Consider the following 17,166-nt stretch of genomic DNA (forward strand, 5'->3'; position numbering starts at 1 on the left):
TGGAACTGGAGTTACAGAAGGTTGTGAACTATTCAGTGTGAATGCTGAGAACAAAATTCTGGTCTTCTGCAAGAGCAACAGGTACTCTTAACCACCGAGCCATCTCTCCACCCCCAGAACTGTGAACTTTCTCATTTTAAATGTATCTTGGATGACAGTGTGTTTTTTTTTTTAACTTATGAAGCTGTTTAATTAGGTTATTGCAATTTAGGACGCCATTGTGTACGGATACGTGCCCCTCGTCAGGTAGAACTGAGATCGCAGGTAGTCCTGGAGCTGAGGAATAGCTTTAATCTCTGACAAAATTTGCGAGTCCACAGCTTTTTGATCAGCCTTTCCCTGCTCTCTAATCTCGTATTTCTTCTTCTCTGTGTCGAAGATCTCGCTCTCCTTGCCTCTGCTTCTTCTTGAAGTAGCGTCAATCAGGTGTTTGGGGATTTTAACCTTGCCGATATCAACTTTTGTTGAAGTGGCGATAACAAACTTCAGTTGTGTTCTGTGCAGAGGAACTCTGTTGAGGGCAGGAGGTCCAGTCACAAGTAGCAAGCCACTGCCCAGCTGCTTCAGGAAAACCACTCTGTTGCCCCTGTGGCGCCCAGTGAGGATGATCAGGACAGTCCCGGAAGTGATGCTGGAGCGCAGCCTTCTCACATGCTGACTAAAGGGCGTTTTGCCCTGGCTCAGCAGCTTCCGGGGCGCATCTGCGGAAGGATAATACCTAGGCATTTTTTGAAGCTTCGTCACCCAGGTGCCACCGTTCTTGTCCCCACCAACTGTTTTTGTGACAGCAGCAGGACCTTTTCCTTTTGCTTCTTCTTTTCCACCTTTGTCTTGGCAGCCGAGTACTTCCTTTTGTACAAGGCCTTTCTGGAATACAGAGCAGATCGGGAGTACCTGCCATTTCCCCTAACCAGGACAGGGTTTCGGCCACAGTGGGGCTTGCCCTTCTCGGGCTCTTTAACCTCAGGGTTACCTTTTTTGGTTGCACCAGTGGGCCGAGCACCGGAGGCAGCAGCATCACCCCCAGTTTTCTTGGCTGCAGGTTTCTTCTTTGTATCAGGCTTCTTTCTCCACCTTTTCACCTGCCATCTTGCAAGACGGGAAAGAACTAAGACAGCGGCTTCTGGTCTGTAAGCAATGACAGGGGGTGTCTGAGATCCGACAGTTTGTTTTTTTTTTATTCCACAAGTTTGAGGCAGTTTATAGTGGCCTATAAGCATGTTTACGGAGAATTGCCTTGACTGATGATGGATGTGAGAGAACCCATTCCACTGTGAGTGACACCCTCCTTGCAAGATGGCCCTGAGGTGTGTAAGGGAGCTATCTGAGTAAGTCAGCCAGTGCACAGCATTCCTCCACAGTTCTCCAACCATCTCTGAATGTTGGTGCAACAGTTTCCTGACCCTCTCTTACTTCGTCTGCTCTAATACTAGAATCCGACATTTCCTCAAAGTCTCTGGGACAGGGTGCTCGGGGGAGGAGGTGGGGTGAGGTGCGGAGGTGGGGAGGGTGGGGGGCAATGGTACTTAGAGATCAAAAGTTGGACACCAGGTGCTGCTGGACTGCCTCTGTATCTATACTGAGTACATATAGGATGGGTGCGACTCTGTCTCTTTGTCTCTCTCTGTCTCTCTGTCTCTTTTTCTGATGTTCACTAATCTAATGCTAGAAAGTTAATTTTAATCTTTCTTTTTTATGCACAGTACTTCTATGTCTTTAGTTTTAAAAGGTGATTCATTTGTATTTGTGTGTGTTACATGGGTTTCTGTGAAAGTATCCCATGTGGTGTATACAAGTGACTGGTGAAAGTGTCCCATGTGGTGTGGACAAGTGACTGGAGGCCAGAGGAGAGTGTCTGTCACATCCCAAGGAGCTGCAGCTCCAGGCAGTGTGAGCTGCCAGGTTTGAGTACTGGGAACTGTACTTGGGTCTGAAAGAACAGCAAATGTTCTTAGCCATTTCCTCAGCCCATCTGGGTAGTGTTTAAGTCCTCTCTCCAGGAGAGAAATCTGGTTCACACTCTTTTCTTCACACTCTTTTCTTGTTCACACTCTTTTCTTGTTCACGCTCTTTTCTGGTTCACACTCTTTTCTGGTTCACACACTTTTCTGGTTCACACTCTTTTCTGGTTCACACTCTTTTCTGGTTCACTCTTTTCTGGTTCACACTCTTCTGGTTCACACTCTTTTCTGGTTCACACTCTTTTCTGGTTCACACTCTTTTTGCTGTTTCTACTCACTGTTTTAGGTTTATATTCACACGAGGCTGATCCAGAATTATTAACCCCATTGCTATAAAAGTTAATAACGCTAATGACCGAGAGCATTTAGTCAAAATTGTGTTTGTCTGCTTAGTGTGATATTTTTACTTAAAAAGATCATTGGATTCATTTATCTTTGCCTGCATTTCATGTTGGATTTTGTATCTTCCTCTATTGTTAATAATATCATCAAGCCAAAATGATTTTAAAAATGCCGGCAGAAATGTATACTACCTTCTCTCCCCTCCCCCACCACTCTGCCACCATGTTAGTGTGCCTTCCGGAGTTTCTGCCTATAAGTAAGTAAATAAAAACACTTGCATCTTATCTCCTCGTCCTAGTTCCTTTAAACACAGGGGAAACATTTTTTTTCTTTTTTTCAGAGCTAGGGACCGAACCCAGGGCCTTGTGCTTGCTAGGCTAGCGCTCTACCACTGAGCTAAATCCCAACCCCCAGGGGAAACATTTTATAGGCACCCTTTCATGCTCTCATTTTGGGAGTTAGGAATAAACAGGTCCTAGAAATCACCAGCAACACCATCTCCTTTCCATGCTGCAGTGCTGACGTGTTTCCTAAGGACATGTTCATAGTGAATATCTTATGCTCAGACATTTCCTCTCTTCCCTCTCACCGTTACCTTCATCTCCACAGTCTCACGCCTACTTTCATGTACTATATGCATATTTCATACTATATAAAACCTACGATCCAAGAGACAACCTGCAGGATTTCTCTCTGAGGCTGGTTTGTTTCCCTTGGCTTGATAGTCTCCAGTCGCTTTCGTGCCCCTCCAGCAGAGGTGATTTCCTTCTTCTTTATGACTGACTACAACCCATTTCAGATGCCGAGGCTGACTCCTCAGTTTGCCTATTGTGAACAGGGCTGCAGTGAATGGGGAAGGGAAGTGTCTCTGGGGTCTGATGGTCAGGCTTCTTTGGGCCTGCTTTCAGGAATTGTATGACTGCTTTTGTTGTCGTTGTGTTGTTTTGTTGTTGTTTCTTTTCTTTTGTCTTTTCCTCCATACTGATTGCTACAGTGTGTGGACTAATTACTAATTCACACCCCTCCCAGTGTTGTTGTATAAGACTTCTCTTATCGCCACATAGTCCCCCAGAATTTTCTTAATGGTAGTCATTCTGACTAGGGGAGAGAGAATCTGAGTGTTGTTTTAATTTGCATTTCCCTAATGGTGAAGGATGTTGAACATTTTTTCATGTGTTTATTGCACGTTTGTACCATATCTTTTGAGACTTATCTGTTCATCTCATTACCGTGTTTACTAATTGGACTGTTCGATTTCTTGGTAGATAGTCTTTGTAAGCTTTTAATATTCCATACACCGTTGAGTCAATTTATAGATGTGTGCCAATCTGAAGTATACACCGAGTGTTCCACAGAGAACTCAGCTCAATTTGCAGCCGAGGATGACTTTGAACTTCTGATCATCCTGCCTTCATCTCTTAGTTCTAGGATGCCCATCGTGCCTGGTTCGTGTCTTCCTGGGCATGGAATCCAGGGCTTTGTACATGCTAGGCGAACACTCTTCTAACTGAGCTACATCCAAGCCCTTGTGGGCTTTTCAGTTGGGTTTTAGAAATCCTTTTCTTGTGGAAGTTGTAGAGTTCTTCACACATCCTGAATGCCCTGTCTTCCCACCCACCAGCCTTTGTCCTGCTCCTCAGAAGCTCTGAAAGCTGAGTTCTGTACCATTAGCACCATAAGACTCCTATTTTCTTCTTAGACCTTCATCCTCACGACCATTGTGCTTCCTGCTGGGTTCTTTCTCTGTCGCACTGGATGAGCTTATGCCTCGTTGAGTGCCTTAAGAGGAACTATGTTACCAGTCTCCCCTCTGAAGCTTGCTCTCCTTCCGGATGTCACTGCCTCTTCTAGCATAGCAGGAACATTACAAATTTGGGTTCAATGGTAGAGCATTTTCAGAGCGTGTTTAAGATTCAGGCTTCTATGCTTTAGACAGCAAGGAGTGAACAAATGAACACAATTCTAGCTTGCTAATATGCCCTGAGCTGTTGTTAGATCCCTGTAGAACCATTGGTGGCTGCTGAGTACCTCGATAGGGTGTGCCATCCTGTCCCTAGGCTGTGGTCTGTAAAGCCCACCTTCTTCATTGCCTAATAGCTTCCAGCAGCTGTTCTGCGACATCTTCTTACACACAGAGAAGCTCATTCTGATCTGAGTTACTCCATCATTGCTGGTACTAGCAGTCATCTTTCCACTTAGCACATTTCATTAAATTTATATGGAAATGAGAGAACACAGTCAAATTGACAAAGCATTTTACAATTGACAGGGAAATTGGCTTGCTCATGCATTGCTAGGGAGGGGACAAATTGGTACCGTCTTTCCAGAGGGTATTAATTTATATCAAAATCCTTAACAATTCATTTGTCCTTTGGCCCAGCAATTTTGCGTCTAGGAATTTATCCTAAGGAAATAATGGTGAATACATATAAAGATTTATTTGGAAAGATTTCCATCTCATGACCCAAACTGGAATCAAAACACTAAATATGCATCAATGTGGGACATGATAAATTCTGGTGCATCAATGCAATGAGATATAATGGAATTTAATGCCGCCACAGAGGCAGATGAATATGTAAACACATTAGTGGTCTATTGTTCTGTAAAGAGCTCAAAACAACACATAGAGAGGGATCCCATTCTAAAAGGTACATCCAGATCTACAAGACCGGAATAGCGCACGGGAAAATGTTTATTAATAATGAATATAGTTGCATTTTCCCTTTTGTAAAAGTGCATTAATTTTTTCCCATAAAATATAATTTGTTTAAAAATATATTATGCTTTACTTTTTAAAACTTACAATTGTCAGATCCTCTTGATATTATTTTCTGGTGAACATTTTGTACTGATGACCTGAACTGTGTTTTTATACTCTTGAGTATTTTATAGATTTCATTAGATTTTTATGTTATTGAAAATACTTTGTAGAACAAAAGACTCTATGCAAACACACTTAAAATCCGTTCTTTTAAAATTCAAACAAAGGTTTTGTCTGTTTCTGTATGATGTGTCAAAACATGATTAGTAAAGAATCCTTTCTTTAAAAAATTAAAATTATATTTATTTGTGTGCACGTGTTGTGTGTGTGTGTGTGTGTGTGTGTGTGTGTGCACGTGTGCATGTGTGCTGTATGTTTAGATGTCAGAGGACAACTCCAAGGTACTCCATTTTCATACTCTTACCATGTGGGTCCAAGGGATCAAACTCAGCTTGTCAGCCTTGACATCAGCATCCCTACCCACTGAGCCACCTTACTGGCACTAAGAATCCTTTAGGAAAGTACTTAGAGTTTGCGATAAGGACTTGGATTATCTTGAAAGATTTATTTCCTAAAAAAGAAACCTAGTTATCCTTTTGAAACCAGTGGTCAAAATTGTATGCAGTTGCTTTTAAAACTAAGATTAGATATCTCTCAGACACTCATATCCATGGTTGCTTTTTTATTCTCTTGAAGGAATTCTGAAGCAGCAATCACTATGATTCCTTGGGCACGGAGGCTTCTTCCTAGAAACGCCACTGGTTCCTTATCTACATCATCAGCCAGTCAGCGAGCCGAGGATCACCACCGGCAGCTGGAGACCTATCGGTACTTCCTGCCCATCCAGACCAGGTGGCAGGACAACGACCAGTATGGCCATGTGAACAACGCCGTGTACTACAGCTACTTCGACACTATTATCAACCACTACCTGCTGAGGTAGGCACGAGTCTTACTCTGACCTTGCTGTGTGCCCTTGCTTGGGTCCCACCTCTTTTGTGGAGCAGCCTGGACTTTGGGGCTCTTCAAAGGGGAACAGAAGGTCGGACATGTGGGCGAGGAATGTGTTGCTCTGCCTCTCCCAGGGTCTCAGGTGTTCACATATCTTGGTCCTTTACACTAAATTGTCAGCGAATGTGTTTATTTGAAGCTCAAATAAACACCTACATAACAAACCATGCGATGTTCAGATGTGGGGCAACTTGAGCAGATATTAACATCCACCCTCAAGGCCTTTTTGTGAGAAAAGCAGCTGCCTTCCCCACAGAGGATACTTGGTAGGGAGGAGGAGAGATGTAAAGTTGTTTTTATATCCTCTGGATGCCTTGATGACTTGATTGTCTGATTAGCATGCTTGCAAGAGTGGTTAGTATGTTTTTGGTTAATTTAATTGTCTATTGGAGAGACTCTGTCCTATAGAGAAAGCTGCATGAAGTCTATCTCCGTCTTGCAGAGAGCTCGACTGTTTTGATAAAGTTGTTTAACCTTATTGGGCCTTCTATACAAACAACTCACATTTATTAAGAACTTTCTCTAACACATCTTATTCAGTTTCTCATTTACTCTCACTGACAGAGCATAACAAAAATGCCAGCAGACAGCCCGAGTCGCCTTGCCTGTGTCCTTTGGAGGCACACTGGAACACAGAGCCAGCATCTCTATGTCTCAAATCTTTCTTTGGCTACTTTCATTGGCAGACCGGAAGTTCTGATGAACTGACATTCCTAAGAGTAGCCTTCAGCTGTGGACTGATGGGAGTGGTATGTGAATAGCCATAGCTTCCTCCCTTCTCGACTTGAGATGCACAGTTTACATAAACTCCTAGGATTTCCTGGTGGGTTTTAACTCCAGCCACATACGTTGGTAGCCTTTTTAAAAATGGAAATAGGGGTTGGGGATTTAGCTCAGTGGTAGAGCGCTTGCCTAGGAAGCGCAAGGCCCTGGGTTCGGTCCCCAGCTCCGGGAAAAAAAAAATGGAAATAAAACTTACACAACAACAAACTCAGGATCATTCAAAGACTTTTAGTTTTAATATGTGTGTGTGTGTGTGTGTGTGTGTGTGTGTGTGTGTGTGTGTGTGAGAGAGAGAGAGAGAGAGAGAGAGAGAGAGAGAGAGAGAGAGAGAGAGCAGTGCCAGTGGAGGCCAGTAGAGGGCATCGTTTCCTTGGAGCTGGATTTACAGGCTGTTGTGAGGGCTGGGAATCCAATTCAGGTCTTTTGCAAAAGCAATGTGTTCTCTTAACTACCATGCCATCTCTCCAGGCCCCATTTTAATCATTTTAAATTATAAACAGTTTATAGAGGTTTAGTATAACTACAGTGTGTAACGAGCACTGCTGTCAAATTTCAGAATATTTCCATCATTCTCCCAAAGAATGGCCCCTACCTATTAGCAGGCTACCTTCTGGCAATCATTATCTACTTCCTGTCTGTCTGGACTTTCCTTCTCTGGACTTTGCATATAAGTGGCATTGCATGAGTGATTTTGGCATGGTATTTGTCTGGTTCATCTGTGAATAGCTTCTCCCAGTACTTTATTCCTGAGTACTAGGACATGTGGTGTACCGCATTTTATTAATTCTCTCATCCATCAGGTGACAGATATTTAGAATGTTCACATGAGGGGGCTATTAGGAGCAATATTGCCATGAACATTTTATGTGGTTTGTTTGTGCAGGCATTTCTCAGAACTTTTGGGTACATGCTTAGAGTGGAACTTCTAGGTGGTATGGTGACTCTGTGTAATGATTTGAGGAACCTCAAATGTGTTTTCCAGTGAGGCTCCAGTCTGTCCATCTTATCACCAACAGTTGTTATCACCAGCTTTTCTTAATTGCAGTCATTATAATTATATGTTGACTGTGTCATATTTCCATTCAGATCCTGTTTTCCTGGAGACTAAGGATATCAAGTGTCTTCTTCCCATTGCGCTGGGACATGTCTTTCTTGGGAAAATGTCTGTTCAAACCTTTTGCTTCCTTCAGTTGGGTCTGTTGTTGAGTTGTAACAGTTCTTTTTATATTCTGGGTATATACATATATGTATGCATAGTCTTCATATTCTGATATGTACAAATATGTATGCATATCCTTCACAATGTATATATATGTGTGTGTGTGCACACGATTGTAACTTTTTCTTCCACCTTGAGTTTCCTTTTATGTTTTTTCTTTTGATTTAAAAGTTTTTAATTGAATGACTTGATGAAAAATTTCAGAATAGCAGATGCTCAGCTGTATACTTTCCATCCCACCTCCTTCCTCACTGGCCAAGGAGCTTAATTTGTCTAATACTGTAGGGCTTCTATTCAGATTACAGATTTCCATGTCAGGACATTTTAGCTTTTCTTCTCTTTGCAAGAGGGAATGCAGAACAACTTTCCTTTAGAATCTCTCTCTCTCTCTCTCTCTCTCTCTCTCTCTCTCTCCTCTCTCTCTCTCTCCCCTCTCCCTCTCTCCCTGTCTCCCTTTCTCTCCTCTCTCCCCTTTTCATCCCCTTTCATATGTGTGTGCTTGTGTGCATGCCCTCTACACACACACACACCACACACACACACACACACACACACACACACACACACAGAGACACACACACACACACACACACAGGTGTCTTCCTCAATCTCTCTTCACCTTATTCTCTGAAATGGGGTCTGTCACTGAACCTAGAGCTCATCAATTCTCTAGACCATTTGACCAGAGATCCTTCTGGCTTTGCTTCCCCAGTGCTGGCCTTACAGGTGTGTGCCGCCATGCTGGGCTTTTCATGTGGGCACCGGGGATCTGAGCTTGGGTCCTTGTATTTACCCAGCAAGTACTTGACTGAGACATCTTCATATCCCTGACAATCTGTCTCTTTTCTAGTATAAATTGTGCACATTACACTTTAAAAATCCACAGCAAATGGCAAAGATATTGAGGTAATTTCCTACTGTTTGTCAAATAGAGAGTTTTGACAGTTATTTTCCAATTGCTCAAGGCCACACACTCTTTCTTAAGAGTCAGTCTTAGGTGCTCTTTGGGTGGATACTTGGGCCACCTCCGTGTAACTGCAATTTAGCAAAGCTTTTGTGGCTTTTGAATGTCTCCCATTTGCAAGAGGAGCACCCGGAAGGATCTTGTGTAGTTAATTGAGGTTGAGTTCTTTTCTAGTGGAGATTGTGTCTTTGTGGTCCCAATTTGTTATAATGGGCCCTCTTACTAGTTCTGTTGGTAAGGATTCAAATTGGCAGCTTGTAAGGGAGAATTTCTGCCAGAATAATGTTTTATTTCAGGTAATACCTTAAGTGTTCTTACACATTGACTTTCCAGTGGTGACAAGACCCTGACTAATGGTACCAGGCAAGGCGCCAAGCCTAAGAGCAGTGCAATCTTGTCTCTTGGCATTCCAACGACTATGAGCTCTGGCGCATGCGTGGGACACTCATGGGCAGCTTTCTTTCCCAGCATTCCAAAGATGATGGGTACTGCGCATGCGTGGGACACCATGGGTTTACCAACAACCCCATTGCCTCAAGCATTCCTTCAGTGAGGGGCCTTACTCCAAGAGAGGGGGGTCATGAAGTTGTGGAGGGTATGGCTGGAAGAGGGAGAGATGGTAGCACAAGCCACAGTTCGCCCCGAGTTCCCATGGCTTTGACACATGGAAGGGGTTAAGTCGTTCTTGAACAGTTTATCGCTCATCAATTGTAATTAAATATGTTTATATTAAATTATGTTTTGTAATTAATGTAAAATCCTTTAGCCTATGCCGTTATTAGAACCAGATGCTGAAGTACCAACAATATTTCAACATGACTGTACTGCCTCGCCAGCTGTCTGACTGTAATTACTTTAATCTCAGCTTGTTATCTAATTATCACCTTTGTAAAGGGAAAAGTACTCTCTAATGCTTCCTGATTGTTTCAGATGATGATGAAGAGCGGGGAACAGCTGTCAGAGATCGGGCCCTGCTTATCACAGCAGAGGAACTTATCCCGAAGTGTATTCAGGGCCAAACTGTGGAGGAAGGCATGCCAGGCGAGAACTGGGGGCCGGCCAGTGAGGGGAGACAGGTGGTGTGCTGGATAAACTGCGAGGTGACGCCGGCAATGCCTTGGGGGACAGGGTTCTCAGTCATTAGAGACTCAGTGCTTTGCTGACAGTGAGCAGTGAGGGTTGAATGGGTTAAGCATGGGAAGCCCTCCATGTGGCATTTGACAATATACACATACTAGGTAAATATGGACTGTTCACCCTAAAAACTGCCACTTTTGAGCTTAGGCTGGGGAGATGGATGGCTCAGCAGGTAAGGTGCTTGCCAGCAAGCAGGATAACAAGGAGCTGAGTATTTAAAAAGCACAGCAAGGCTGTTAGGCAGAAACAGAGGATTCCTGGGAGCTTCCTAGTTAGATGGACCATCTGGGAGTTCCAGATTCAGTGAGAGACCCTGCCTCAAAAGGTTGAGAGTGATGGGAAAGACACCTGAGGTTGACCTCTGTCCTCCACCCATGAACACACACACACACACACACACACACACACACACACACACACACACAGAGAGAGAGAGAGAGAGAGAGAGAGAGAGACAGACAGACAGACAGACAGACAGACAGACATTCATTTGGGGTTTTCTCCAATTCTACCTTATCCTTTGACATTTTAAATGGAGCACATGATGCTAGCAACTTAACATTGTCAATTTGTTTTCCAAATTATATTTAAGTCTTATCCGCTAGCCTGTGCTGTTAATAGAACAGAGGCTGGAATATTGTTTGCTGCATTGTGCATTGTTCACTCCTACGCAGGTCATCAAACCAGTCAAGTGTATGTGAGCACAGGCAGAGAGGCCATGGAGCCCCTGATGAGCCTCGACTCTCTTGGTTTTGGGGTCCCCTCTAGTATTCACATGTCAGCCCTTGGTAAGGCAACCATTTAGTTCCTAAGTGACCATTAGAGCAGGTTCCCCTAGGGGGCCTCCGAAGCCTCCGATGCTTGCTTGAACCTCACCTCTGGGGACCACAGTCTGTGTCAGAGGGGAGTTGCCACCAGTGTTCTTTATCATATAAACGGCAGGGTACTAGGAATGAAGAAACAGGGAGGGTGATGGTGGGGCCAAACGAAATGGTCCAAGCTAACAAGGAGGCTAGATTCTCATTGCTGAGATGAGGCTAGACCACTAGCCAGGTGTGAGATCACATAAAACTTTAGTCTTTAGAAGTCAGGAATAGGAGGCCTTTTAAAAAGTGGGCAGACATCTTAGGAGGGAGGGAGGGAATTGGGTAAGAGGAAGGAAAGAAGGGAGGAATGGAGATAAGAAAAGAGAAAAGCACACCGAGGAGCCCAGAAGAGGCCTCTGCATGGGATAAGTGTGGAGAGCCTGAGAGGAGTGTGAGGGAGTACTTAGAGGTGCCTTGTCTTTGATTCAGACGTGGCTTTGTCAATAACAGTGTGACCTCAGCCTCAGAACTTTCAGTTCATCTTGAAAATTTTTGTATAGTGCCCCACGGATGTCCACAAAGTGCAGAGGTCATGGGGCAGATGCTAGGGCAGTGTGCCCAAAGTCTGACACTATGGATGGTATAGAGGGGTCAACAATCCCCAAAGCCTATTTTCTAAGAGCTATGGATGTAACATATGGAATATGTCTTTAAGATCTGGTCAGGAAAATACAATCCTGTCAACATGGAGGTCTGGTGACACAGGTGTCTTGCATCTAGAGCTGGAGACTGGCACAGAGTAGCCAGAGTGTGGAGATGGGCAGCCCAGGTGACACTGAGATGCTGGATCACCCAGGCAGGGTGGGCCAATGAGGCCAAAGTTTCAGTCTGGGTAGGATGAAGAAAATTGTTCCGAGCTGCTGCAAGGCCTGAGGCAGAAGAGAGGCCAACAGAGCTCAAAGAATGATGGGACCTTTAGGAAAGAAGAGTCTTTTCTTCCCTTCCTCCTGCCCTCTAAACATCTGGGGATGCTTCTCATGAAACCAAATCAGAATCTAGCTAGTAAGGGAGTCATGTGGTTCTGGAGCTCCCAGAGTAAACATAGAGCATGGAGAAATAGGGCTGAGGCTGAGATCAGGCAGGAGGGTGACAAGCCAGTGGCCCAAGGTGGCCCACTGTCCTGCAGCTTCCTTTGTAACACCACCCAATAGCATCCCTGGAGAGTGCGCTTTAATCACAAGAAGGAGCATGTGTGTCTCTTCCCCGGCTGAGCTCCTGTATCCGCTCCATCCTCCAAGCTGCCCTCACTGTCACCGCACAGTATGACTCTATTTTACACCCCTCCTTACCTTCTCCAATCCGGCATCTTGGAAGGAGGGTAAATAGGTAACCGGTTATTGATTTCACTCAGGTCTGTTTGCTTTGCATTTTTCCTAGCGTGGTGCATGGATTAATTATGTCTACATTTGATTTTACTTGGTAACAGAATGTAAACAACTGAAAGAAAATCTGCTTTATGTTGCCTACAGGGAGCAGCGCTGCTTAACAACTAGAGAGCATGGCTGGTAATGGGCACACCATCTGCTCCCCGCTCTTTTGTCAGTTTTGTGGCTCATGGTACATGTTCTTTCTCTGCCTCAGTTTCCTCATTTGATTAAGAGAGTCAGTAAGAGTGAGACTCTCACTGGTGTTAACCAGTGTTTGTGGTGATGAACCAGAGTCTGACCACATCCTAACTCAAGAGAATTCAGTGACTTAACCATTCTGTGACAACCTGACAGATGTGTGTGAGGAAGCTTAGGGAGGCTTAAATGAGATCGTCTTTCTGAGAATTTCACCAGGGAGACTAGTGGATAAACATGAAGTCTAACTGTAATTGTGTTTGCAGATGCTTTGCTGTAACTGCAGGGGCAGTGAGTGATCAGAGTGGAGACTTTAATTGCCTTCATTTTGACTGTGATTCATCCCCCAAAGGCGAATTGATCTATTTGATCTTGAAGCTGGTGATGTCATAATGCTATGACCTTGACTCTCCAGAACTGTGAGCTAAATGGAACTATTTTCCTTATAAAGTTACCCAGTCTTGAGTATTTTATTATAGTAATAAAAACGGGTTAATTAGCACATTCCCACTGGATTGTATTCCCACTTCTTGGACTGGTCTTTAGAGAGCACCAGAAGGAAGCAGTTCCCTAACACTGAATCCTACAGTTTTGGTATCATGTTCAAAAGCCATAGTCATAGTGTCCTCTGCAGAAAACAAGAAAGCCACTCTAGAGAAGCCAGCAGGCCCCATGATAGGCACCAGAGTGCTGTACTCAGTGCAGAAGCATGCAAAGGGCTGTTGCTGGCCTGAGGACTACCGAGCTTAGCTAGCCTAGCTGCCTGACTCCACTGCCAGGTTATTAGATTTTCATACCAGAGAACCATGAAACAAGCTTTGGGGGGAAATCAGGGTCCTAACAGTGTCAGCTCGCTGGGGGTGAGTAAATTTGAGAGTAGCAGAAGTCAGGAACAACTGAAGAAGACAAGAGTGGCCTTAGGGTCCTGGAATGCCCAGCATCGAAGAGGATGGCTTTGGTATCAGGGGTTCCCATGGTTCCCGAGAATAAAACAAATGTGATGAACTCAGTCCCTTCACTGGAAGATAAATGCCATGCTCTACTAATTTTCTTTGTTATGCTATTTTTGATTCTTGGACAAGAGAAAGAGCACATAGCTGTGTGGTGGTTAATTTTTCATTGTCAACTTGGCACAACATGGACCCATCTGGGAAGAGATTCTTAGCTGAAGAATTGTCTATATCAGGTTGGCCTATAGGCATGGCTGTCTGAGATTGGCTTGATTGTCCATGGATTTAGGAAAATACAGCCCACTGTGGGTGGTACAATTCCCTATGCAAGGAGTCTTGAACAGTATGAGAGAGGAGAAAGCAAGCAAGCAAGCGAGCACTTCTCTCTGCTTTGCTTGGATGTGACAGGACTAGCTGCTTCAAGTTCCTTCCACTGTGGCTCCCCTGCAGTGATGGACTGTCACCTGGAATTATAAGTTGAAACAAACCCTTTCTCCTCTATGTTGCTTTTTGTCAGGATGTTTTATTACAACAGAGATGAAACTAGGGCGAACACAGACCCGACAGTAATGTCCGTTGCCTCATGTTTTACCACTTTTTTTCATCTTCCCTTCCTTGCCTGCAACAGGAAGTGGTGTATAGTTTCACGAATGCCACACCCTTCCTTAATTTATTCCTACTCCTGCGGTATTCTTGCTCCTGGTCTTTAGCAGTGTGGCTCATCCCAGCCTTGTGTGACCTCCCAGCTTCATTCCTTGAAGAGGATTTTATTCAATTTCTGCCTTTGCACAGGAGCCTAGATTTTCTATATCAGGGACTTTCTCATCCTGCAAACAAAAACTGTCTCAGACCTGATTGTAACAGGTAAGTTTGAGCGTGTCCAGTCAGCTTTCTCTTGTCACTGTCTCTGCCTTCCCCTTTAACTGTGCACTTACATTTCTTTTCTGGTTTAAGTCAGTGTGTCACCTACTTCAGGTGAATTCTTAAGTGGAATTCTTATGAGTCTTGGTCCCGTTTCAGCATGTCATCCTACTCTGAGCCTCTTTAAGTTGGAACTACAGTGTTTAGCCCTGATACCCGCTCCACAGCCAGCAGAGATGAGACTAGATCACTTTGTAGGAGGTTTGCTATGGGTAGAGGGCAAGGACCTGTGTAGACCACAGGTGTGGGGGTCAACCTGACATGAATGAGCTGATCTAGGGTACAAGCAAGAAATGGGAAGTCTCCTGGGGCAGGGTCCCTAAGCAGCCTGGAGAATCCCTCACTTGGCCAATGCTGCCTAATGAAGCATTCCTCTCTTTTCTCCTCTGACCTTTCAACCACAATCCCTCAAAGAGGTTTCGTGCCTCAAGGGTATGAGGGCATGAGAATGTCCAAGCAGTGGTCTGCAAGTCCCTTTCATCAGGCTGGGAGAGAGATGCCCATGCCTAGGGGTAAAGAATGTTCTCTACCTCTAAAGCTATGTGCTGATGACAGCTCAGGCCAAGCAGAGCAGGCTGGGTGCCACTCAGTGGTGGGATAACAGGAAAGACAGACCATAAGTACATGCCTAGAATGTCAGTGCCCTTAAGGTGGGGACATGGGGATACTGAGATTGATAGTTGGGAATCAGGGAGCTCTGCATTCAGTGAGAGATCCTAAGTTGGAGAGAGGTGGAGAAAGACACGATATCAACCTCTGATCATCACACATAGGTGCAGACACATACATGAACACACACACATATACACACACTCATGTAACGATATGTGCTAAGTAACCTGTCTCCACTAAAGGGTTTGCTAAATGGACTCCTGTAGTCCATGTGTGTATCTTTTCTGAGAAAATTCCAAATTGATCTTAGGATTGCATACCAAATATAATAATTTAAATATATGTTTTTATTAGACATAGAAAGCCAAGAAAGTAGGCCATAAAGGAAGTAAGACTCAATAGTGTTATAGTGTTTCTGTAATAGATGACAATGTTGATCTCTGAGCTCTCAAACAATGAGGAGAACAAAGAGGAACCAGAGGAGCCTTGCGATTCTCGTTTCGTGAAAGAAAACAGATCACATTTTCCAAAGAAACAAAACTTTCCCGTTTGTTTTAGGCTCTAATAGAAACAACAGAAACGCACATCAGAATTTTGAGTAATGCAGCCAGGAGAATGTAAGGAGCCCAGAAGCAAACTCTGTTTGGTACCTGAGCACTGCCTGGTCCGTGTGAGCACCAGTGAGTGAGGGGTGGGAGAGGTTCTCAACAACAAGCTCCCACAGAGCCAGGACCCTGCCTCGGATGGCTGACGGAAGAGACTCAGGACAGATAGGAGTTGGGCCAGCCACAGAGAGACCTTTAAGGGAAAGCAGGCCTTTGAGGGAAAGCAGGCGTGAGGACTTACTTTCCCTGCGCTGGTCAGAATTCTGGCCTAATTCCCTTCTAGCTCTCCTAGTTTTTCCCAGGAGTACTTATTGTCTTTCCACTCCAGACTTGGGGGGCAAATTCTTTATGAGCCCCCAATCTCTGCTGTGGGAGCAAATGGGAGACAGGCTATTGTCCTGTGGCCTTCAGCCAAGGTGGGGTGTCTTTGGGATCTTGCACACGGTACTGTCTTTATGTCCCCTGCTGTGCAGTGTCTCCAACGTGCCCTACAGAAACACACTTCCTCATCTGTACACTTGTGTCTCAGGGACTGAGTTAACACATAAGTACCAGCCAACGTGAAGGTCTCAGTTAAAATATTATGATCTGCCTCCCTGGGCCCAGGGAAATCTCATTATATATAAAGTAAACCCCATCGGCGGGTGCGATCTAACCCACAGACTGGAATCTACGGATAGAGTATGCCTGGGAAGTCGGGCTGTCAGATTAATACATTGTGCGAAAATTGGGGCCGGAGGTCACCAGACTCCTGATACACAAATCTCCCTCTGAGAATCTCATTTTAGTCAGACTATCAGTTAGATTAGAGAGACCCTAATTATCCCACTGAAATTAAATTACTTTATGTTAGGGCGATATAATGAACAGCCATAAAAAGGATATACACAACCAATCATCTTATTATTCACAGCAAGACCAGAGCATACACTAAAAGGACCTTGCTGATTATTGTCAGATAGTCCCTGTCACACACAAAAAAGGGCAAGTGCAAGACGAGACTGGGATTCAGCTCTTGGGTCTTTCCCCATGTTTCCAGGACAGGTGTTGGACTCCCGTTGTGCTCTTGAGCTGACCTGCTAAGAGATTCTTCCAGGGCCACCCCGCTGGTTGCTGAGAGGACACAGGGGATGCAGCCATCTCCCCCAGGGCCTCATGGCTTAGAGCAGGAGCTTAACAGTGCAAGTCACTCGAAATGGCTGTGTGGTGAGGGTTTTGGTCCTCCACACAAATGCTAACCTCTATCAGTTTGTCTTTGTTAAAGCCCACAGCACTAGGTGCTGTAATTAATTATCTTCAGAGCGCAATGATGTAACACAATGGAAGTTTACTACTTGTTCAAATTCTGGGCTGGCCCAGGTCAGTGGGGGAGAGCACCCTGCTCCATGCAGTCACACAAGCATCCCCCAGTGCTCTCCAGCCCCACCCCCGTCAAGCGCATCCCTTATCAGGTCAAGCATCTCGGCAGC

At 44.7% G+C, this 17,166-nt stretch overlaps 1 protein-coding gene and 1 pseudogene across 1 annotated transcript in view; one reads left to right on the top strand and one right to left on the bottom strand.

Moving 5' to 3' along the window:
- Window positions 1–207: 207 nt before the first annotated feature.
- LOC116900935 lies at window positions 208–1,089 on the bottom strand (annotated as a pseudogene).
- Window positions 1,090–5,765: 4,676 nt separating this feature from the next.
- The window catches only part of LOC116900522, an 86,159-nt gene continuing 74,758 nt past the window's right edge, over window positions 5,766–17,166 (top strand). Inside the window, exon 1 of the mRNA XM_032902253.1 lies at window positions 5,766–6,006. Within this exon, the coding sequence (XP_032758144.1) occupies window positions 5,786–6,006 (221 nt within the window). The 5' untranslated portion in view covers window positions 5,766–5,785. The remainder of the gene's footprint in view (window positions 6,007–17,166) is intronic.

This window comes from Rattus rattus, chromosome 5 (assembly GCF_011064425.1).
Source record: "Rattus rattus isolate New Zealand chromosome 5, Rrattus_CSIRO_v1, whole genome shotgun sequence".
NCBI lineage: Eukaryota > Metazoa > Chordata > Mammalia > Rodentia > Muridae > Rattus > Rattus rattus.